The sequence below is a fragment of the Balaenoptera ricei genome, chromosome 6, assembly GCF_028023285.1.
Source record: "Balaenoptera ricei isolate mBalRic1 chromosome 6, mBalRic1.hap2, whole genome shotgun sequence".
Classification (NCBI taxonomy): domain Eukaryota; kingdom Metazoa; phylum Chordata; class Mammalia; order Artiodactyla; family Balaenopteridae; genus Balaenoptera; species Balaenoptera ricei.
In genome coordinates, this window is record NC_082644.1 from 107,846,766 (window position 1) to 107,870,667 (window position 23,902).

Sequence of the window (23,902 nt, forward strand, 5' to 3'; positions counted from 1 at the left end):
TCCAAGGGTGATTTATTTAGGTTTTGGCCATCCTGACGCCTGATTTGTGTACAATCAGAGATCAACAAGGAATCAAGTGGGATGTATGTGGTGGTTAAAGTAGGTCAAATTGTCACATTGATCACGGATCAGTCAGGAGTTCCATGCTGCACACTCGGCCACAGGTTTATTGAAAGGTATAGCCCCATGTGATCACATACCAAACGATAAGTCTTCTGATATTCCCTCCCCTCAACACCAGCTTATGCTCCATTAGCATTTCCACCTCTTTCTGTACAAATCTGAGTCTTGAGTCACCAAATTATTCCAGATTTCCCCCGGTCAGAGGCAGCCCTTTTTATAGTCATCTATACCTGGAATGTTGCGAGGCTTTCGTAATCGTCTGTTATAAAGGTATTTGATCTTTTCTGGTTCTGGATTCTTTTGAGAGTATGAGAATAGCTATGGAAATGGCACACCTACGCACATCCACAAGTTGGCAAGTAATTTTAGGAAAATCACAGACTTTCTAAAGTAAATAGCAGAACCTATCAGCACGTAGAAAGCGCTATACAACTACCTCCTCCAATAAAAACCATGATTATATGTTCCAGGTTGAGACACAATATGCTACACACTTTAAGAGCACTGGCATTGAGTGGACCTGTGTTCGAATTCTTGCTCTGCTGGCTACAAGAGCGTTACTTAACTTCTGTGAGCCTCAATTTGCAAATCTGGAAAATGGGTCTGTGTTGAGGTTTCTGAGAGATTAATATAAAGGAATGAGCTCTATACCTGGCACATGAGAACTATCCAGGAAATCATAGCTATTATTTTGTATCAGCCCTCTTGGGTTTTAGGTCAGGGGCTTTCAACATATTTTTCAAATAAATGCAGAACCATGACTCCGAAGCAGTGGTGTTTTTATTCCCATTTATTAGAAGACCTAGAGAAGCTCAGAAACTTAATTAACTAGTCCAAGGACTTATCACTATCACATGTGCTCTCGGACATTCCCTATTTGTCCTCTGATTGAGTTTTAACTGATATCTTCAATCCACTTCCTAAGAGGAGCTTCACTTCTCACAAGGCAGGGAACATGATGCTCCTTGGCTCATAAAGGAAAACCAATATTTGGAGTCAAGCAGTTGGGTGGAAGTCAGCAATCCCATTTGTCGTGAAGGCGCTGCTCTTTTATTCAACAGGCTTTACAGACAGAGCCACAGGAAGACGGAAACACGGATTCCCCTCAGTGCCTCCTAGGCCCCTGCTCATCGACAAGAAGGGCCTTATATGTCCATGCCACTCTCTCACTTTGTCCCAGCTTACCCTTCCCCCTCCCCATATCCTCAAGTCCATTCTCTAGTAGGTCTGTGTCTTTATTCCCGTCTTGCCCCTAGGTTCTTCATGACCATTTTTTTCCCCTTAGATTCCACATATATATGTGTTAGCATACTGTATTTGTTTTTCTCTTTCTGAGTTACTTCACTCTGTATGACAGACTCTAGCTCCATCCACCTCACTACAAATAACTCAATTTCGTTTCCTTTTATGGCTGAGTAATATTCCATTGCATATATGTGCCACATCTTCTATATACACTACCAAACGTAAAATAGATAGCTAGTGGGAAGCAACCGCATAGCACAGGGAGATCAGCTCGGCGCTTTGTGACCACCTAGAGGGGTGGGATAGGGCAGGTGGGAGGGAGGGAGATGCAAGAGGGAGGAGATATGGGAACATATGTATATGTATAACTGATTCACTTTGTTATAAAGCAGAAACTAACACACCATTGTAAAGCAATTATACTCCAATAAAGATGCTAAAAATAAATAAATAAATAAATAAATAAATAAATAAATATTTTTAAAAAATAAATAAAAAATGTGTTTATAAAAAAAAGAAGGGCCTTAGTCGCAAGCTGTTGCCTGTGACCCCGGGCTAATTCTTAATGAGGATGCAGCCCGAAGCTGCCGACTAGAGCAGGCTCTGGCAACAATCACTCCGCCTTCCACTGGGGTCACAAGGCCACGTGGGGTGATGGGGCTTCATGAAAAGAAGGCCTGATGATGTTCCTTCCCCTCTTCCTCGACTACTGCAGCTGGGCAGGGACTTGTTCCCATTCTACCCACATCTAGAATGTGTTGTGCTGACTCAAGGCTCCCTGAGAAAAGTAATCACGGATCCCAGGTGGCTAGGAACCAAAAACCGGGGGTTCTTGGGAAAGTGACTTCACCTCTTGGGGCCTCAGTTTCTTCATCTATGTAATGGGGAGCATGATCCCCATCTCTTAGCTGGTGGGAGGGATAAACTGGCTCATGGATATAAGCACAATATGCCTAAGAAGGAGTAACAGCTCAAAATAACGTTAATTTTAAACAGTTCAAATACTCTGTTCCCCTCTCTCTATTACTTGTTGCAAGAGGATTTTAAAAATCATTATCTTCACTCCATTTATAATGCCTGGCTACGGAGGAAAGGGATTATTGATTCTACTTCTCTTCCTCATCCTCCCTCTGCTTTTCCTCTACTTCCTCCTCTATCCCCTCCCTCTCTTCCTCTCCCACTCCTCCATCCTTTACTCTTTCACTCCCTTTCCCCTTCCTCTTTCTCTCCTTCCCCCATCCTCCTTCTCTTGTCCCTGTAACGCCAATCCTATGCAAAAATCTCAATTCAGCAAATACATATTGAGCCCCAATGTCCACAGCATTCTGTTGAATACAATGAAACACAAAGTTGGCAAAATCCCGTCCTTAACGAGGCCAATCATCAAATCTAATAGAAGAGGTAAAACCAAATGCAAAAGAACATGTTGCAAGGTGAAGTTTTAAAAAATGCTGTACAAGAGGTCTTAAAGAGGCTTCTCAGAAGAGGTGGCATTTGGAGGAGTAAAGGGGCATGACTCTTGCTTGAAAGATGGACACATCCAATGCAACAGAAAAGGCACATGCACTTTGAAGAATGCTATCCACGCAAGAAGGCTCCTGGCATAGAGTAAGCCCTCAGGACATTGTCCTTAGGTTGAACTGGATCCAGCATGATGGAGAATGATAATCGTAAGAATTCAGAGAAAGGAGCTCACTATGGGCTGGGTGATTTATTCATTTAATTATTTATCCATTCATTTATAAATTCATTTAACAAATACCTTCTGATCATTCTTTATGCACCAGGTTCTATACATCACGCTAGAGATAGAGAGGGCTCTTACCAGTGAGGAATTTATACTCCAACTGGGGAGTCAGATTAATAATAGGATGATTATACTATTGTATGACAAATCCTAGGGAAGAAGGTGGGCAGGGTGTCTAACAACCAGGGCAGAAGCATTAAGAGACGTTTTCCTGGGAGAGGTGAAAGTCCAGGAACTGGAGAGATGATGTACAAAAGTTTGAAGCAATAAAAAACAAAAAAAGATGCCTGTAGTAAAATGTAAGAAACTCCACAGGCCTGGAGTAAGGATATAGTATGTATTGGATGATGGAATATGACAAAGCCAAGAAAATTGGCAAGAGTTTGATTATGAATAGCCTGGTGCCCAGGTCTATTCCTTATACCCATATCAGAGATTGTGAAGGGTTTTAAGCAGAGAAGTGACAGTATTTGATTTGATTTGAAGAAGCGCACACTGGCTGCTTCAATGGGGATGGACCAGCAGGAGTGATCAGAATCAAGGAGGCTGGTTTGACAGTCACTGCAATGATCCAGGAAAGAGAGAAATGATGCTGGGAGGAGGTGAGCCAAGACAGGGGTAAAGAAGGAAGGATTTCTAATGAGGGGATGGATATTAGTGCTGGGTATGGAAAGACGGACTGAACTCAATAAAAGAGAGAAGGGAAGTCATTTAGGGCGTGAAGAGATTCTGAGTGCATGAGTGATAGGAGATAGAGACTGGTCTGGAAGAAGCTGAGGTTTCAAGAAGAGACACAAGGAAAGAAAAGAAGGGGTAAGGGGGAGGAGGAAGAAGGAGGAATGAAAGAAGAAGGAGAAAGAGGAGGAGAAATAATTTAAGATCAACAAGTGAAATGGGCCATTTGAACGTGAATATTAGGAGGAGGCTCTCAAAACACAGCAGAGTCTCGGGTGGCCTCTGGAGGTGCAGAGTGTAGACGATGCCTGGAGTCTTTCGTCCCATATCCCTCACTGCCTAGCATCCCATCTTTTCAAGATCTTGACTGTACTCGTCCATCTTTCTCTTTTGGAAACTGAGAGTGGGTTAGTGACTTCACTGAGGAAAACACTACGTGTCATTGAATCTAAGATGCCATTTATTGTAAAACGTATCACTGTTTTGCATACACTAAGAAAAAAAATAACCTGCCAATTAAACTATGACATACCATCAGTTATAAGAAACATTCTAATTTCAGAGATATTAAAATCTGAAAAATCTTGTAACACATCTATGAAAAGTGATCAGAAGTAAAGTTTAAGAGAATGGTCCCATTACCACAACTGTGAATTGTACCCACCCCACCTATGGGTCCATAGGTTCTCCTTCCCTTCACTCTGTATGAACTTGCAGGAGCTCTTATCTAAGGCAAATAATTCCAGTCATATACAAGATCCTATTCACTCTTCCCTGCTCAACTATGACCCTAAAATAATCCCTCTTACTCATAGAATCAATGTTTCCCTCTCTGAAGAATAACTCCCATCAGCATATAAAAGTTTTGTTGCTTCTATGTTAAAAGAGAAGAAAAACTCATGCACTCCACGTCACCTTCTGCTACTGTGCCATTCACTGCGAGATTCCTCCGTAGAGTTTGCCAAACCCCTACCTTCGCTTCCTCTCTTCTTATTTTCTCTTGAACTCACTCTACTCAGGCTTCCACTCCCATAATTCCATTGAAGCATCATTGTTAGGGTCACCCATGACCTCCATGTTGCTAAGCCCACGACTCTGTTCTCATCTTCATCTTACTCATCCTATAAGCGGCGTTCGACACAGTTGACAACGACCTCTGCTTTGGAAAACATTCTTCCTTTGGTTTCCAGGATACCACACTCTCTTGGCTCTCGTCCCACGACACTGCCACCCACACCCCTGGCCACTTCTTAGCTTCCTTTCCTTGTTCCTCATTAGTATGCCTTTACCCCAACTCTTCGATATTAAATTCCCCACGGCTCAATAACTGGATTCCTTCTTTTCTCTATCTACACTCTCTCCCAAGGTAATCTTGTCCAATCTCATATCATTAAATATCATCTCTATGCTAATGTATATCTCTGTTCTCTCCCCTGACTTTCCAAATGTCCACTCAACATTGACATTCGTATATATAAGATACTTCTCAAACCTAGGTTCAAACCCAATTAGGTTCGAACCCAATTCCTCATATCCCATCAGAATGGATCCCTCCCACAGTATTCACCACAGCAGTAAGGCAATTCCACCATTGCTGTCGCTCAGGCAAAACTTTGGGAACATCCTCGGCTTCTCTCTTTTTCTCACAAGCATTTTCTCAGTCCATTGCCAACTAATGTCAGCACTACTTAAAAATATATCCACAATCCGATCACTTCTTACAACCCTCATTGCCACTGTCATGGTCCAGGCCGCCGTTTTCTCTCACCTTGATAAACACTATAGCCTCCAAGCTGGTTTCTCTGTATGTGGTCTTGCCCTCTACAGTTCTTTTCTACATAACAGTCATAGTAATTCATGTAAAATGTAAGTCAGCTCCAGTTACTCCACTGCCTGAATTTCCAGTGGCTTCTCATTTCATTCAGAGTAAAATCATGGAAGTCTGTTCCATGGCCTACAAATTTCTAGATGACCTATTCCCACACTATCTCTCTGATTGTAAAGAAAATATATTTCTTTCTTTACTTGTTTCTTTCTTTCTGCTCCCCCAACACCCACACACTAAATATAAACTCCAAAATGACTGTGACTTAGCTTATTCACGTCTCTACATCCCGCTCTTAAAACAATGTCTGACATATAGTTGATGTTCAATAAATATCGCTAAATGAATAAGTGAATGTGTGAATGAATACATTTCTGGATTATCCCTAGATTTCAGCAAAATATTTTCTCCGCAGCTGTTTCCACTTCAGTGAGCTACAGAGGCAGAGGTCTGCTCTCCATACATCCATCTCACCAGATGGATACTAGATTAAACCACATGACGATGTCGGTAAAACACTCAGTGGGCTTCTTGGAGAAAGAAGGATAAAAATAAGAAGTTATCATTATGCCACTAGCATTATTACAACCAGTTTAGTTCGGTGGTTGCTGCTTTGATTACTAATAGCCTCTGTTCATTTCCATGATCCTTTCTTCCTCATTTTGAGTCTCCTTCTCCAATCCTCCTCTTTCTGTTTCCTATTTCCCTCCATCTTTGCCCTGTCTTGTGAACCTTTTATGAAACACCACAAAGTGAATGTCATTAGACTGTCATTCATATCATCCTCAATCTACCCAAATAAGCCTCTGCAGAATCTCACGCCAGCCTCATTCAGAGGCTTTAGGAGAGGAATAGAGGAATACAGAGCAACCTGTTTTGAGAAGGAGAAACTCTGAAGTCAGGTCGGGTTAAAATTCTGGCTCAATCACTTATTAAGACACCTCTCTCAGCCTCAGTTTTCTCACCTGCAAAATGGGGATGTTATTTATGCCTTCCTTATAGGAATGCTATGAAGATTAAAAATGCAATAAATCCAATTATACAAAACAAATAAATAAGAGTTAAAATAAAAACAAATACATAAATGTAAATATAATAAAAATAAATTAACACAGTCCCTGGCACTCAAGAAATGTAAATATAATAAAAATAAATTAACACAGTCCCTGGCACTCAAGGAAGTGTTTTATAAATAGTATCTATTATTTCTGGTTCCTCCACCCCTCAGTCCATGCAGTTTCCCTTCTAGCTGGGCTGGATCACCTCCTGATCATTTGTCTCTGCTTTATTCATGTCTTCTCCTTGCAGAGGATGTGAAGATAGAGCACATTATTAAATAAATTTTTAATAGCTGCATATTGTATACACAGAAATGTATACATATAAATCATGTGTGTACAGCTGCATGAATTTTCACAAAGTAAACACATCCATGTGTGGCTACCGCGATCAAGAAACAGAACATTACTAAGACTTCCAGAAACCTCTCTCATCTCTCTTCAGTCACTTCCCCATTCCTCCTCCACAAAGGTTAATGCTCTTTGGAATTCTAAAGCAATGTATTTGTTTTACTGTTTCTGAGCTGTGTAAGAATGGAATCATACAGCATTTCCTCTTTTGTGTCTGGCTTCTGTTATTTAATGTTGCATTCATGAGATTCTTCTATATTTTGCATGAAAGGGTAGTTGATTCTTTCTCATTCCTGTATTGTAGCCCATCATGTGAATGTATGATAAGTTATTTACCCATTTTTTTGTTGATGGGCATTTGGGGCTATTTCCATTTGGAGGACTATTTTGAACAAAACTCCTATGAACATTCATGGTTTTTGGTGAACAAAGGTAACATTTCTGTTGGGCATATTCCTAGGAGTTGTAATTGTTAGGTCATAGGGTGAGGACATATTGAGTTTTCAGTAGAAGCTGCCAAAAAGAGTTTTCCAAAGTGGTTGTACTAATTTATTCTCCCAGGAGCAATGCATGTAAGTTCCCAGTGTTCACCATTGTCACTCCTTGATACTGTCAGATTTTTCAGATGAGCCAGACTGATCGGTGTGTTATGACACTGTTTTAATTTACATTTTCTGAGGACTAGTAAAGTTAATCACCGTTTCAAATATTTATTAGCCATTTTGATATTCTTGTTTGCGAAGCGCCTGTTCATGCCTTTTACCCATTTTCTTGTCTTTCCGGATTGTCTGCCTTTCTCTTATTGGTTTTAGAGGTTATTTATGTATTTTACACGAGTTCTTTGTCAGATACATTTATCGCCAATATTGCCTTCCAGTCTGTAACTTGCCTTTTCATTCTATGAATAGCATCTTCTGATAAACAGAAATTCTTAATTTTAAAGTAGTCCAATTTATCAATCTTTTTCTTTTACTTAGTGCTTTATGTATGCTACTGAATAAATATCAGCCTACCCAAAAGTCATGAGATATTCTTCTGTCTTATATTTAAGAAGTTTTTTTTGTTTTACCTTCCACCAGGAGAATATTTTTCCTCCTTTCTATGTTTCCTCTACCTAGACAGATAGAATAGATTACCTCCTTTTCCACATCTCTGTAATAGTACACATTACTTTTACTAGCTCTACTATATAATACACTACCTTGAATCGTATGTATTTTCCTGTCTGTCAGCTCTATCTTATTCCCACTCTCCATTCACTCAAATACCTAAATCTTTCATGGTCTTTTCACTAAATCCTGGTAATGACACCTCCTAAGTAACTCCAAAATTGGTCTGTTTCTCTCCATCCCAACTGTTGCTTCCATGGTTTCAGTCTGTGACATCTCATCTTGAATACTGCAGTAGCCCTTAACTAACCGGTCACCAACCTCCAAACTACTCCTCTCTAATTAACTGACCACACAGTAGCCAGAGTGATCTTCCAAAACATTAATCTCTTCCTGCTACTTTGTTTTTTAAAACCCTTTTATGGTTCCCATTACTCTCAAATTAATATTCAACTCATTAATGTGCTACAGAGGCCTTCTAGGATATGACGTATTATTTTGCCTTTCTCACCATTGATATCTCTGCTTTAATCTCTTAAGATCTTTTCAATTTCCTTGAATGCCATTCACTAGGACTCTGCTCCATAGCTATGTCCCTGCCCCCTTCTTCACTCTTCAGGTCTCATTCTGTGCATCTTTTTATCAAGAAAACTCCCCTGATTCTCCAGTAGGTGAAATCTCCATACTACTGGGTATCAAAGAACCCTCACAGTTCTTTTCCATCCAAACTCATTGCACATTATTATTTGTCTAAACCCATGTTTTTTGATAGAGTGTATATTTCCTTGGGGCAAAAAGTATGTCTGTCTTGTTCACCACTGTTTTCTGTGCCTAGCTCAATGCCAACATGAGTTCTTGAAAAATATTTGCTGAATTGAGTTGAACTGATTTGTGCTCTATGCCCAGGATCTAGCACTGAATTTGGCACATAGTCTCGATAAAGGTTTGGTGATTCAGCATCTTCCTAAGCATCAGTATCAATTCCATCACCAACACAGTGGAATGATGATTAAATAGTTTCTATAGGGGCTTCCCTGGTGGCGCAGTGGTTGAGAATCTGCCTGCCAATGCAGGGAACACGGGTTCGGGCCCTGGTCTGGGAGGATCCCACATGCCACGGAGCAGCTGGGCCCGTGAGCCACAACTACTGAGCCTGCGCTTCTGGAGCCTGTGCTCCGCAACAAGAGAGGCCGCAATAATGAGAGGCCTGCGCACCGCGATGAGGAGTGGCCCCTGCTTGCCGCAACTAGAGAAAGCCCTCGCGCAGAAACGAAGACCCAACACAGCCATAAGTAAAATAAATAAATAAATACTTCCTTTAAAAAAAAAATAGTTTCTATAACATCTCTACCAAACGTCACCAACATATAACCCTAATAACAAGAGAGTCACTATATGCTTCAGCAGGACATTCCAGGTTTGGACATAAACGTGCATTAGAAGATCTATTTTATACTGAGTTTAAACTGAGATCTAGTTTAGACCTGGGATCCTTGTAATTTCCTACATGTAGATCAGGTTTGCCCCATTTTATCCATATTATTGAATTTGACTAACTTTTCTGCAAGACAGCCCTTTAGGTATCCACAGACACATCCTTTTGCTCCAAGTACTCCTTCATCAGTTATGTACTATAAGACACTCTCCGTCAGTTTCTTGATGTCCCTCTTGAAATGTGTTGCCCACACTTGGACCCAGTCCTCCAGGTGTGCTCTGACCAATCTAGAACAGAACAAAGCTGTCATGTCCTTCTTTTGTGTGAATAACATACTGCTAATAATGTAACCAATGGCAGATCTGGGTTTTAGGACTGAGGCTTAGGCTACAGGTGCTTAATGAGAAAAGGAATTCAAAATTACATGTGAACATGAATATGTAGAATGAGAAAATTTAGGGACTTAGAAGGTGAGGGAGCCCTGGATCTTAGGCTTCCTTAGCTTCACTGTAAATCAGCTTCTAAATGGCCCTAAGATCTTAATAAATTCCTAGTGACATCCTGTTAATCCCGACTAAATTTACTCTGATTATAACTCACCTCCTACATGCACAGCAGGGTGATCAAACACAGACCGGAGCTGTATTTCCTGGATTCAAACCCTGCTCTCACTCCATAAGCTCACTGTAGGCATCCCAGGAGCTAATATTGAAAATCCTGGAGCACCCAAGGTAGATCTGTCTTCCTTATTCATTTCTTATCAGGCATTACCAAACTCATGTCTACTCTTTTGTCTACTAAAGGGGTGTAGGATTATTCTTCACGTATTTGAGGTTTTGTTTTGTTGGCTTTTGTTTTAACACTAAACCACTCTCTTGGTCTGAATTTTCCTGATGGGTTTTCATTCATTGCTCCCAAGTGACACTACCAAGCTTGTTCTGTACCACTTTCCAACCATCTTCTATAACAGGAGCATGAATCAAAGAGTTGCCAAGGAACCAGAATATAAAAGTCATATTAGGCTCTGTTTAGCTCGACCTGCCAATCTCAACCCAACTTTCCTCCCACTGACATTCAGAATCACCTTTATCAGATACCTTTCTAAAAGGTCACATTCTTAGTTCGCTCAAAGTTAAAGCATATGCCATTTTTTATGACTATAAAGTTAATACATGATCATTATAGGAAAGTTAGAAAAGGAATTGGAAGACTAAAATAAACCATCTCTAACCTAATCATCCAGAAGTAACCTCTTTTAACATCTCGCTTAATTCCTTGCAACGTTATTTTTCCTTACCCTTTTACATTAAGATCATGCCATACATTCAGTCAGAAACCATCCACTTTTTAATTAACATTATAGTAAATCATTTTCACGTATCTTGAAAATTCTTTATAAACAACATTTTAGCACCTGCCTAATATTATGTTGTATGGATGCTACATAATTCATTTAGTCTCCTCATGTGGAAAATTGAGCTCTTTACGTTGTTTTTTTCTTTGCTATTATAAATTATGCTTTTTAAAACAGCACTATCTATACTTAAAGTCTTATCATTTTTCCCCCTACAATCTCCTCTCCTCTTTATGATGAATGAATCAGGATAAAATGACTATTTTAAAGAGTATATTTTCCTCAAGGTCTTGAGTATATATGGAGCACATAACATGTACCTGACATATAATAGATAATAAACAAATACAAATATGTATGTATTTCAACAAATTAATCCTTAGAATTGTTGCAATTTCACTAGCCATGCCTAAGAGTATCTGTCTTTCTATATTCCAGCCAGCATTGAATGTTCTCATTTGTAAACTCTGCTAAAAGCACACACACATATACACAAATACATATGGGTGTATGAATATACTGAAGACCACTAATGATTTATTTTTATTTGTTAATAAGGAGAAGGAAGTTTACATAGAACCAAAAATTCTATAAAATGCCCTATAGTTCTTGGAATTCAAATAATATCTGCCAAAATACATTGAGAATCAAACGCAATAATGTAGGAAATTCAGAGGCTATGATATGAAACTTTAATATATATTAGATCTGGAACATCTGTAAATAACACTGTTTAGACATTTTCATCAAAATAATCAGAAAAAGCTCACATTTCCATACTTTATATCTGAAAACTAATTAATAACCATGAATTTAATGTCCCATATATGTTAAAATTTTTAGAAAGACATCATATCATAACTGTCTTAATTTGCATATTTTTATTTTTTGTTGGTTTCTCTGCCTTTCATCTTAGTTTTCATTCTCCCTCCACATCATGCCTCCTGATACCCTCTCATCCCTCCTCCCCCAGGCTTCTCTCCCCTCCCCCTCTCTGTTCCCATCATTTCCACTGACATCCTACCTTGAAGGTGCAGTTTGCTCTCCGTGCTTTGCAGAAGGACGGAACTCACAGAGTCCAGATTGTCATAGCTGTTACAGCCCAGAGGCCCGGTGCGTGTCTCTGTGACCTGGAGGGGACATCAAGGGCGACAGATGTGAGACAGATGCCCTTGTCTGGGACAGATCCTGCAGAGTCAGCCCCCAGCAGAGCTCAGGCAGCAGAGAAAGCCTGACCTGAGCCAGTGGCCACTTCTTGAGCCCCTTGCCTGTGTCAAGGACCATGCCTGACTGTTGCCAAGCAGACAACGGGATAGCAGGGCAACCGAGCAGACTGGAACCAGGACGCCCACGTTCTATCCTTGGTTCTCACTGCCCAAAGCCATTTCAAGTATTATATGAACTAAAAATAAGTGGAAACACTATAGTGTATTTCAAAAGCATGGGCTTTGGAATTAGGAGAGTCAGTGTTAAATCCTGGCTAGGCCCTTTATTTGCTGTGTGCCCTCAGGCAGTCACTTCTCTAAGCTCCTGCAACCTGAAGTTGGTAAATCCTTCCAGGAAGGTGGTGAGACTAAACCTGACGGGTATAAGTGCCTGACACATGGCATATGTTCAATAATTGACATCTTATTACCAGAGTCTCTATAAATTGTAACGTGCATTATCGATGAGTACATATGCATTATCATTAGGCAAGAACAATAAAATTATTCCCATTTTCCAAAAAAAAATTAGCAAAGAGCACAGTCAGCTCCACTGCAGAATGGTCACCCCAGTCCTCTGGTGGTGTGTTTCTAAAACACTGTGTTAGAATAATTGAGGTGGTGGACAACAGGGAAACAGCTATTCTAAAAGATAACCTTGAAATATGAATGGTTTAGTATGTAAAGTGGTTTCTTCATGTCTTTAGCCCTTACTTTCCATTATTTAACACAATCACTTGTAGGCTTGTTTTGAGCTTTGCATCCAGCTGTAAGGACACAGCACTGACTGTTGTCGGGAATGATGACTTGGGAAATAGTCACACAGATCTCCCAATGCCAGCTCTGCCCCTGTCCAGCAGCAGAGCCTTGGATCACTAACTCCCCTTTCTAAGCCTCAATTTCCGCATCTACACAATGTCAGTAATACTGTTACCCACCCTAACAGTAAAGGGATCATATTTTTGAAGTATCTAGCACTTAGGAAACAGTACAAAAATGGAAGGTTATTAGGCTTTGCTTTTAAAAAATAATTTATTCTTTTTTGTGTACAGAATAATGACATCATTATTGTTAAATGAGATTCAAAACTACCAATCCATCTTGCTAAAGATGCTCAGGAAGAGAAAACCACGGGCAAAACTTCCCCACCTGGGTCAGCTGCTCATCTTAGACAAAGCTGGCAGGGAGACCAATTCTAGCCAGTTGGGTCTTGAGGTAGCGTCAAGAAATGGCTAGAAAAATCCAAGTGCCAGATTGAGTGTCGAGGATGGTGCTATTGCAAGAACGGCTTCTTGAGTGGCCTGTGTGCAATTTCTCTAAGAAATTCCTCGTAAGGAGGCACACTGCACTTCCGGGATGCACAAAAGAGGATTACCTTCTGACAGAGCTTCAATATCTCAATTCCGCATCCCATCCCGCGTGGAGGGAACCATTTGGTGATAATGCAAACCAGGCCTTTGCTTCACTCAGACTCCGATGGCTTCATCAAGCTCCATCTCTCTGTGCTGAGTTCCCTAACACCTTAATCCCCCCAATATAGGTGATCCTTCTCGGATAAGCTGGCTCTTTGTTGATCTGATTTATTTCTCCCCTTCCTCCCTCCCTCCTCAGCAAGTCTCTCCCCTCCCACATTTTTTCTCTTCCCTTGGTCAGTTTCTGACTCATCTGCCTGACTTCCACCAGCACTCCCCGGCAACCCCTCATCCCTTCACACACACACACTTTTTCCCTAGAGATTAACCTTTTAAAGTCTTGATAGAAGACTAGGTCTGCATTTTATTCAGAAGAAAGATGCTCAGGAAGAGAAAATAGACTGAATGATGAGAGGTAAAATGCAGGTATAATCTGGTTTAAGAAACTTTGAGATGCAAAAAAGTCTTCATTGAAACCCTCCAAAGAACTAATCCTTTTTTATCAAAAATGTCCTCCTTTATTCTCTTTATAAAGTTAATCCTTGAATTTACTGCATTTAAAGTGGAATTTTTTTAAGTACCTGTGCTCTAAGGCATTGAGCTGAAAGTCCACAGCTGCTCTTACCAATGTGGCTATTTAAACTTAAATAAATTTTTAAAAAAAACCTTACAAATTTAGTGTCTAAGTAGCCACATGTCACATGCTCCATAACCCCATATGACTAGTGGCTCCTGTCTTGGCCAGCACAGATACAGTCTCTCCATTATCTTGGAAGGGTCTATTGGACAGCGCTGGGGTAGATGAGCATGGGTCGGCACATGACAGACTGCCTGATTTATAAATAAAGTTTTATTGGAACACAGCCATGCCCATTTTTTACACACTGATTGTATGGCTGATTTTGTGCTATAGCAGCACAGTTGAGTTGTACTAATACCGATCATATGACCTGCAAATCTTAAAATATTTATTATTGACCCTTTACAAAAAATACTCGTGGATCCCTGGTCTAGAGAGTAGAGTTCTAGCCCCTGTTAATGTACTGGCTAGGTGTGTAACCCTGAGCAGAAGTCTTTAACCCTTGGACCTGAGTGTTCCCATCTGTAAAATGGGGAGGGAGGATGAAAAACACAGGTGTTAACCAATTACTGACCTAGGCATAATCTGACTCTTGAGAGCTCTGTGACCTTTCGAAAATGATTTACCCACTGTAGCCTGTTTCTTCATCTAGAAAGGGAGGCTGGAAATCATGCACACAGAGTTTTAAGAGTGAAGGAGAGTAAGCTGGGACGAAGTGAGAGAGTGTCATGGACACATATACACTACCAAATGTAAAATAGCTAGCTAGTGGGAAGCAGCCGCATAGCACAGGGAGATCAGCTCGGTGCTTTATGTCCACCTAGAGGGGTGGGATAGGGAGGGTGGGAGGGAGACGCAAGATGGAGGAGGTATGGGGATATATGTATATGTATAGCTGATTCACTTTATTATAAAGCAGAAACTAACACACCACTGTAAAGCAATTATACTCCAATAAAGATGTTGAAAAAAAAAAAAGAGTGAAGCAAAGTACTATGGATAATTATGCCATGATTACAGCCAGGGCTGCCCCAGGAAATCAGTACATGTGGTCACCTTAATGACAATGCTCGGGATATTACGGGGCACTTGACAACCTCAGGCAGAGTGGTTGGCAGGGGGGCACTGTTAGCTCCCTGGGTCAGAAGCCAGGGATTTCATCTGCCCATTGACTCACAGACTACCTTTGTGCAGTGCTGTTGTCTTAAGAGCCTGCCACCCGAAGCCACCCTCAAGCCGTACCTTGATTGCTCCAGTTGATATCTGGATCTCATGGAGCCTCCTCATGGTGCCATCACGGTCGACAAAGTAGGACGATGCCAGCTGGTGCAGAGCTTCAACACTTTGAGTGGCATTCCCTGACTTCCTGTCCAGGCGACTTTTGTCCATGTACATGGTCAAGGCCTCCTCCCCTGCACGGAAAAGGAAAGAAGCTCAGGCAGCCCGTTGAGCTTTGGGATGGGTAGAAAGCCTTCATGGCTTGGATGCTGAAAATAGCTTCAGACCTCTCATTAATTTTGCCCAAATTTCCTTCTGCCTCTGAAAATCAAGAGCACAATGAAAGCAAGACAGTCCAGAGGTGTCTGTAAGCACCAAGCTCCATCAGGACGAAGATCATGAAAAGACTCTTAGTCATCAAGTCCAGCTCTTACTAATCCACTTCATAGTTCTCACCAGCATCATCTCGTAACACAACTCACTTCCTCTCTTCAAGGCTCAGCCTTTTCTGTAAAATGATGGACTTGCCATAGATGGTCCCTTCCCATTCCTTTCTTCTCCTCCTCTGTTTCCTCATCATCATCCAATTCCACCTATTCCTCCTCTCATTTCTCCCCTCTCTTCTTCCCTCATTCCTTCCTCCTTTCCTTTCTCTCTTTCTCCTTCTGCTACCCCTTCCCAGACAGATGGATGTACGGATGAATGGATAGACAAATAGAGATATAGATAGAGAGAGAGGGAGAGAGAGAGAGAGAGATACGACATAGTTTAAACACAGATACAGACAGATACATAGGAAAAACTAAACTGTCAGCCCTGTGAAGTCAGACACTGTCTATATAAGCCACTGCTGTATCCCTTGTACAAAGCCCAATGCTTGGCATATAGTAGATAGTAAATAGTTAATCCATCAATTTTTTTCATTCATTCAATAAACATTTCTTAAGTTACATCTTGGGGAGAGAGGAGATGACATGAAAGTTAGGCATACGGTGGAAGAGACAGACAGAGAGAGAGAGAGAAATAGAAAACCTTATATAATTTACCATGAAGTTTTCCTTAGAGATACATGCATAGATTACTAACAGTACTAACTAATGGTGCATTTTATTTTGGATAACAAGATGTTTCACCAGAACTTCATAAAGGAAGCTCCAGATATGCCACCTAAATAGATCTGATCATTGTACCTCTGGTTTCACTCTCAACTAACTGTGAACTTAGGGACATTTCTTAACCTCTCTGATTCTCAGTTTATTCGTGAACAAAATTAGGAGAAGAATAGCACCTACTGCATAGAATAATTAAGAAGAATAAATTAATTAACACACGTAAAGTCCTTATATCAGTGTCTGTTGGAGCAATCAAAAGTCATCTGGAGTAGTAGTAGAAAGCAGTCTCTAGAACTAGACTGCCTGGACTTGAACTAGCTATGGGAACAAGTTACCTGCACTCTTTATACCAGGGCTCCCCAACCCCGGTCTGCGGTCTGCGGCCTGTTAGGAACCAGGCCGCACAGCAGGAGGCGAGTGGCCGCGAGCTCCCCGTCGCTCCCCGTCGCTCCCCGTCGCTCCCGTCGCTCCCCGTCGCTCCCGTCGCTCCCCGTCGCTCCCGTCGCTCCCCGTCGCTTCCGTCGCTCCCCGTCGCTCCCCGTCGCTCCCACTGCTCCCATCGCTCCCATCGCTCCCCATTGGTCCCATCGCTCCCCATTGCTCCCCGTCGCTCCCCACCGCTCCCCACCACTCCCATCGCTCCCCATCGCTCGCGTTACCGCCTGAACCATCATCCCCCCGCCCCCATCCGTGGAAAAACTGTCTTCAACGAAACCAGTCCCTGGTGCCAAAAAGGCTGGGAATGCTGCTCTACAATGCAGTTTCTTCATGTGTGAAATTGGGAGTACTAACTGTACTTACCTCCTAGGGTTGTCATAGGATTGAATCCGTTAATGACATAAAGCACCTGAGCCCTGCCTGGCACATAGTAAGCCCTGAGGAAGGGTTAACCACCATTATTCGATTACCACAAAACATCAATCATATGAGACTTATCCTTACTTCTAGTCAACCCAGTACAACAGGATAGTCAGAGAACAAACATTGCCGATACTTTGAGTACAAAAGCCTGATATCTAAGATAACTGAAATTTCTTTAGAATGCTGATGATTTTTGAGTTGAATGGAAAAAACAATTTACTTTCGAAAGAACAGTGGTTATCCTATGACGTGGGCAAAATCCTGATCCCTAGGCTAATTCCTCTGCCTCGGACCCCTCCATGACTGCTTCTAGAAAGTGGTTTCATTGTCATTCAGAGTTCTCCACGTACAGCCTCCAGCCTGTCTTTTCAGCCCTGTCTCCCTCCCTGTGTTCCAGCCAAACCATTCCTTCTGCCTCCATGGTTTATTCTTGCCAATTCCTCTCAGGCTTTCCTCAGACTCTTTTTAATTCTGCTTGGAATACCATTCTGTCCCTCCCCTAAATGGTTGACTATTGAAACCCTATCCAGCATTTTGGGACCAATTCAAACATCACCTCCTCTTACTGCCCTGTGTCCTTGACCTGGCATCTCCTATACACTCTTCAGAGCCTGCTCGGCTGGCCATCACCTTACTGGCGAGGTTTCCCCAGCTACACCCTCCCCCCGAGAGAGCTGTCATCACCTCCCTCTATCACGCTCTAGTGTGTCCATTACATTTAGCTCAGCATGCAGGCACTGGGTATTCTGTGTGTTCTGAGCACTTTGGCAGGCACTGGGTGACAAATGAATAAGACAGTGTCCCCATTCTTAGAGTCACCCAGTGACTACATGCATGCTGTCCAGTACAGGAACCACTAGCCAAGTGTGGCTACTGAGCATGTGCAATGCAGCTGGTCCAAACTGAGATGCACTGTACCTGTAAGTTACACAGCAGAGTTCCAAGATCTGGAAAATGTAAAAGAACAAAGTAAAATATCTCATTAATTAATAAATGCTGGAGAGGGTTTGGAGAAAATGGAACCCTCCTACATTGTTGCTGGCAATGTAAACTGATGTAGCCACTACGGAAAACAGAATGGTGGGTCCTTAAAAAACTAAAAATAGAGTTGCCATATGATCCAGCAATCCCACTCCTGGGCATATATCCAGAGAAATCTCTAATTCGAAAAGATCCATACACCCCAATATTCATAGCAGCACTATTCACAACAGCCAAGACATGGAAACAACTCAAACACCCATCAACAGATGTTTGGTTTAAGAAGATGTGGTATAAGATCTTCTTAAACCAAACATAAAACCAAGCCATAAAAAAGAATGAAATAGTGCCATTTGCAGCAACATTGATGGACCTAGAGATTATCATACTAAGTGAAGTAAGTCAGACAGAGAAAGACAAATATTATATGATATCACTTATATGTGGATTCTAAAAAATAATACAAATGAATCTATATACAAAACAGACTCACAGATAGAAAACAAACTGATGGTTACCAAAGGGAAGGCGGGGGAGGGATAAATTAGGAGTATGGGATTAACAGATACAAATTACTGTACGTAAAATAGATAAGCAATAAGGATTTACTGTATAACACAGGGAACAATATTCAATATCTTTTAATAACCTATTGAATATAATGGAAAAGAATCTGAAAAAAATGTATATATAACTGAATCACTTTGCTGTACAAAACTAACAGAATATTGTAAATCAACTATACCTTAATTAAAAATAAAAACAGAACTGTAATGGAAAAAAGAAATTAAAATATCATTAATAGCTTATTCGCTACATGTTGAAATGATAATATTTTGGATATATTATGTTAGATAAAATATATTGTTAAATTGATTCTCCTCTTTTTCTTTTCACTCTTAAAAATGTGGTTGAAGGGCTTCCCTGGTGGCGCAGTGGTTGAGAATCTCCCTGCCAATGCAGGGGACACGGGTTCGAGCCCTGGTCTGGGAAGATCCCACATGCCACGGAGCAACTGGGCCCGTGAGCCACAATTACTGAGCCTGCGCCTCTGGAGCCTGTGCTCCGCAACAAGAGAGGCCGCGATGGTGAGAGGCCTGCGCACCGCGATGAAGAGTGGTCCCCACTTGCCGCAACTAGAGAAAGCCCTCGCACAGAAACGAAGACTCAACACAGCCATAAATAAATAAATAAATAAATAAAAGACCGTGAATTTCTTAAAAAAAAAAAAATGTGGTTGAAGAAAATTTTAAATGGCATATGTGACTCACATTTGTGGCTCACATTATATTTCTATTGGACAACATGGGTCTAGGGAGACAGAGACATAAAGGGATCATTTCCATACACACACCAGATGAACAGTGAAGTAGAGGGATGCATGGAGTGGCATGCAGCCTGGAAGAGGGTGCCTGCCTCCCTGTGGATAATGTAGGGCCCAAGACACTGATGATCTGGTCTCTCCAGCTGCATCCCGTGCCGCTCTCTAGCTGTGCTCTATCCTGCACAAATGTGCCTTATTTTCTTTCATGGTTGGGACTCTGCTTTTCTGTTTTTCTCCTGGCTAACTTCTACTCATCCCTCAGGTGTCACTTAAGACACCTCCTCTGGGTAGCCTTCCCTGAATCCCCCACTGTTTACTTAAACTAAAGTAAGAACTCTAACCACCTGCTCCCACGATCTCTTTTATTTCTCCAATATGTTACCTGTCACATTTCCTGGTGATTTCTTGTTTAATAGCCTCTCTCTTTTACTAGAGGAGAAGCACTGTGAAGTCAGTGAGTATGTAGGAGTCTTTCGTCATTTCACTGTCTTTGCCTAGCACAATATGGGCATATATTATGTGCTTAACAAATGATCAGGGTATGTGTGGGTAAATGGATAAATGTGGAAGTGGTCCAACTCTACGGTGCTTGTTGATTGACTGAAATCTTCCAGTAAGAAGATTCATCATTTTCAAAATTAATCTCTGGGTTCCACATGTCTAGACTCAAGCTGAGTTCAGAATAAAAAACTCATATTTGCACCTTCCCATGAAGTCTTCGCCAGTTATGCAGGAGGACACGATTGTCCATCCTTTGGACTCTGCAGCAACCTGAATAGATTTGGCTTAAAAACGACTTTATATACAATTAGACATTGAGTTCCAGGTGTGGTGAGTGGTGGCCTGGGGCAGGAAGGACTCTGATTCTTCTTTATAACGTTCCCAATGCTTTTCCCAGGTCAGACAAAGAGCAAATGTTCAGTTATCATTTGATGGATAGATGGATGGATGGATGGGGAGATAGATGATTAAATGAATAGGTGAATAGATAGGCGGGTGGAGAGGTAAATGATTAAATAAGTGAATATATGCTAGAAGTTAGAGCCAGGAAGCAGAGGATATAAATATTACAAGTGTCAGCTCAGGCTCGCCAAGGGGCCTGTGAAAGAGAAGGTGAAACAGCCCAGTTCCCTCCGGACTGAGAACTGGCAGAAGCAAACCTTAGATCAAGAGGGGTTAATGGGCTTCTTGCTGCATTATTAAGACTTAATTTCTTGTTTATTAAGAGAACATTCTGTTTAGAGTCGCTTTCCCATTTGGGCATTCCTGCAAATTGCCTCTTCACCCCTTTCCTCAATCTTTCTGTCTCTGGGGGCTTTGTCTCACTCTCTGTAGCACTTCTTTCAGAGGGGAACAAAGTGGGACACATATGAAATGGGGGATGCGGGGGCGAGTCAATCATCTTATCTTTTGAGTCACCTGGGGACACTGTTCCCAGAAGAAGGAAGGGGATGTCTGGATTTCAGGCCTCTGGGGCATCCCTCATCCTTTCCTTCTGAGCCCCTGTGATTTTATTCTTAGCCTTCCTCTTAGCCAAGGGGAGCTCTCCCAAAATACAGGGTGGGGAATGAGTATACACACAAACATACATTTACACAAGGACAAAAACGTGAATGTTCACACATCAACAGACATTCATGCAATATACATACATTCACATACATGTGCAAACTTACATATACGCATATGTGTACATTGTACCCATATACATGGGTGTAAGATGTATGCGTGTGTGCACTGCATATGTATGTATGTCTGCATATAGATTAACTTTCACGCAAGCATAGGCAGGCGTCTGTGCACATCCATCTGTGCAGGGAGACATGCGTTCCCATGCATGTGTGCAAGCTTAGTTGTATATATCACACAGACACCCACCTCCAAGGTGTTTCCTTTAATCCAAAATATGATCTTCAGAGGGACTAAGGGAAATTGCTATCCCTGTATTTATGTGTGTCATTCCAGACCCCAATTTTTTCCCTTTACCACCATCCATAAAAAAATCACTCATACCAATTATTTTGAGTTTAACAGATTTCACCCCAAGAGTGAGGATCCCATGGAAATGTCTTAGATCTCAGCCCTCCTGCCAGCTCCACTTCCTCCTTCTCACTCCACTTCCTTCCTCTTCCCTAAACACATTTACTTGTCCTCTATGTGACAGTTTAAGAATCATCTTTTGTTGTTTGAGCACGCCCTCAGGAACTCACCTGACACCTCAAATAGCTTATCAAAGCATTTCCTCTAAGTGAATATGGTGTTCTCCTTAGGAAAAAATACAGTGAATACAATTCTCTGCACCTCCTTATATTTAGATGGAAGAACTGATAGCCAGACAGGAAAGTGAATTTCTCAATGTCTTCCATTCATCTAGTGAGTGGTAGGAATGGGTTTTAATCCCAAGTCCCCCAATTTTTTAGTCTCACTAAATGATAACAATAACAATAGTTATAATAAAAACAATAATAATAATAATAGCTAGAACAACAATAGCAATGATTTGTTACGTGCCAAACACTGCACTAAGCACTTTCAATGCATCATTTTATTTAATCTTCACAATATGCATTAAGTATTAGTATTATCTCTATTCATAAAAGAGGAAACCAAGGCTGAAAGTATTGAGTAACCTGCCAAGGTGACCCAAAACTGGTGAGAAACAGGCAATCAAACTCCAGAGCCTGCCTTTGCATGCCCTACAATCTTCCGCCTCCATTCTCTCCCATTGCATGGGAAGGCTCTTAAGAAATACTTTTCCACAAATGAGTGAATGAAGTGATGATGTAAGAAGGACCTCACACAGTTGCTGGGTTGCTGCCACACTGTGTCCATCAACAGTAAATCCCCCACCATCACCCATGTTGAGGATTCAGGGAACATTTAGGGCTTGCTGTCCAATACCGGAACTCAGTCCAAAGCTTTGCATATTTTAAAATATTGTGCTGTAAAAACAGGAGAGGACCAAGGCTCTGTGAATAATTCACCACCTCGCCTCAGAGAAATTAAAAATACATTTCACTGCAAAAGAAAAGTCTGTTATTTGGGACTTCCGGGGACTTGGACAGAACACAGTTCCTAATGGAAGCACTGCATTGATCTCAATAATTGTTTTTTTCAAGTGAAATGGGAGATGGGGGAAATTTAAAGAAAAGGGTACAGGTTAATGCCACACTCAGTGTAGAAGTGATTTCATTTTCACTTTACAATAGAGTAGAATTTATACTACATGATTTAACACTCAAATGTTAAAGAATACATGCTGGCTGGTTGGTTGTTGGATTGGGTGGGTTGGCAGGTGAGTGAGTTGGTTAAAGAGATGACAGATGTTGGGTCAAAAAAATAATGCAGGCTTTGTGGACAGAAAACCCTAAGTTAAAAACTTATTTTTGTCACTTATTAGCTATACCTCTTGTAAGTCTCAGCTTCCTTATCTATAAAATGGAGATAATATAACTTAACTTGCCATTTTTTTTTTTTTTTTTTTTTACTATTTGAAATGCATCCTCTTTATTTATTTATTTATTTATGGCTGTGTTGGGTCTTCGTTTCTGTGCGAGGGCTTTCTCTAGTTGTGGCAAGCGGGGGCCACTCTTCATCGCAGTGCGCGGGCCTATCACTATCGTGGCCTCTCTTGTTGCGGAGCACAGTAACTTGCCATTTTTGAGGACTAAAGACTATGTACAATGCCTGCTATGAGCAAATACTCAAGAAAGTGTAATAGGAGTAGCTAAGTAGTGGATACGAATGAATGAATGAATTTGCCCAACCAATTTCTCCATCCAAATTCTCCACATCATTGGTCTTCCTTGAAATGCATACCTAGAAAGCTCCACCACCCTCCTCTACCCAGCCAACTCCTACTGAGCTAAACTGCCACTTCCTCCAGGAAGTTTATACTGACTGCTCCAGCTTGTAGCACTCACCCTCCTCTAAAAAAGATCACTTGTTATAAGCATGCCTCAGTCTACCCACCTGCCTTTGTCAGTACAACAATCTTGTTCAGCTGACATGGGCCTTATCTAAATGCATAACTTTGCAGCTCTCTGAGCAGGTGGCATGGTGCTCCACCACCAAACGGGCTTTCTCAAAATTCAGTGGACTTAGTCATTGTGGCAGAAAACTGATGGCCAAAGGATTGTAGCTCATTATATAAAATGATGCATGTGGGCAAGGTCCATAGCAGCTAAGTGCACTAGTCTCTACCATTTCCCATTTTCTTTGCATTTCTTTCCTTCCTTTTATCCTCGCCTCTTATCTTCACTCCCTTAAAGATGAACTGGACATGAT

The 23,902-nt window shown here is 41.3% G+C and overlaps 1 protein-coding gene across 3 annotated transcripts in view; it reads right to left on the bottom strand.

The window, feature by feature from the left end:
* The window catches only part of BRINP1 (BMP/retinoic acid inducible neural specific 1), a 513,527-nt gene that overhangs the window by 42,599 nt on the left and 447,026 nt on the right, over positions 1–23,902 (bottom strand). For all 3 annotated transcript variants that reach the window (XM_059926552.1, XM_059926553.1, XM_059926554.1), the window contains 2 exons: positions 15,362–15,531; positions 11,947–12,052 (listed from right to left, as the gene is read on the bottom strand). In XM_059926552.1, the coding sequence (XP_059782535.1) occupies positions 11,947–12,052; positions 15,362–15,531 (276 nt within the window). The remainder of the gene's footprint in view (positions 1–11,946; positions 12,053–15,361; positions 15,532–23,902) is intronic.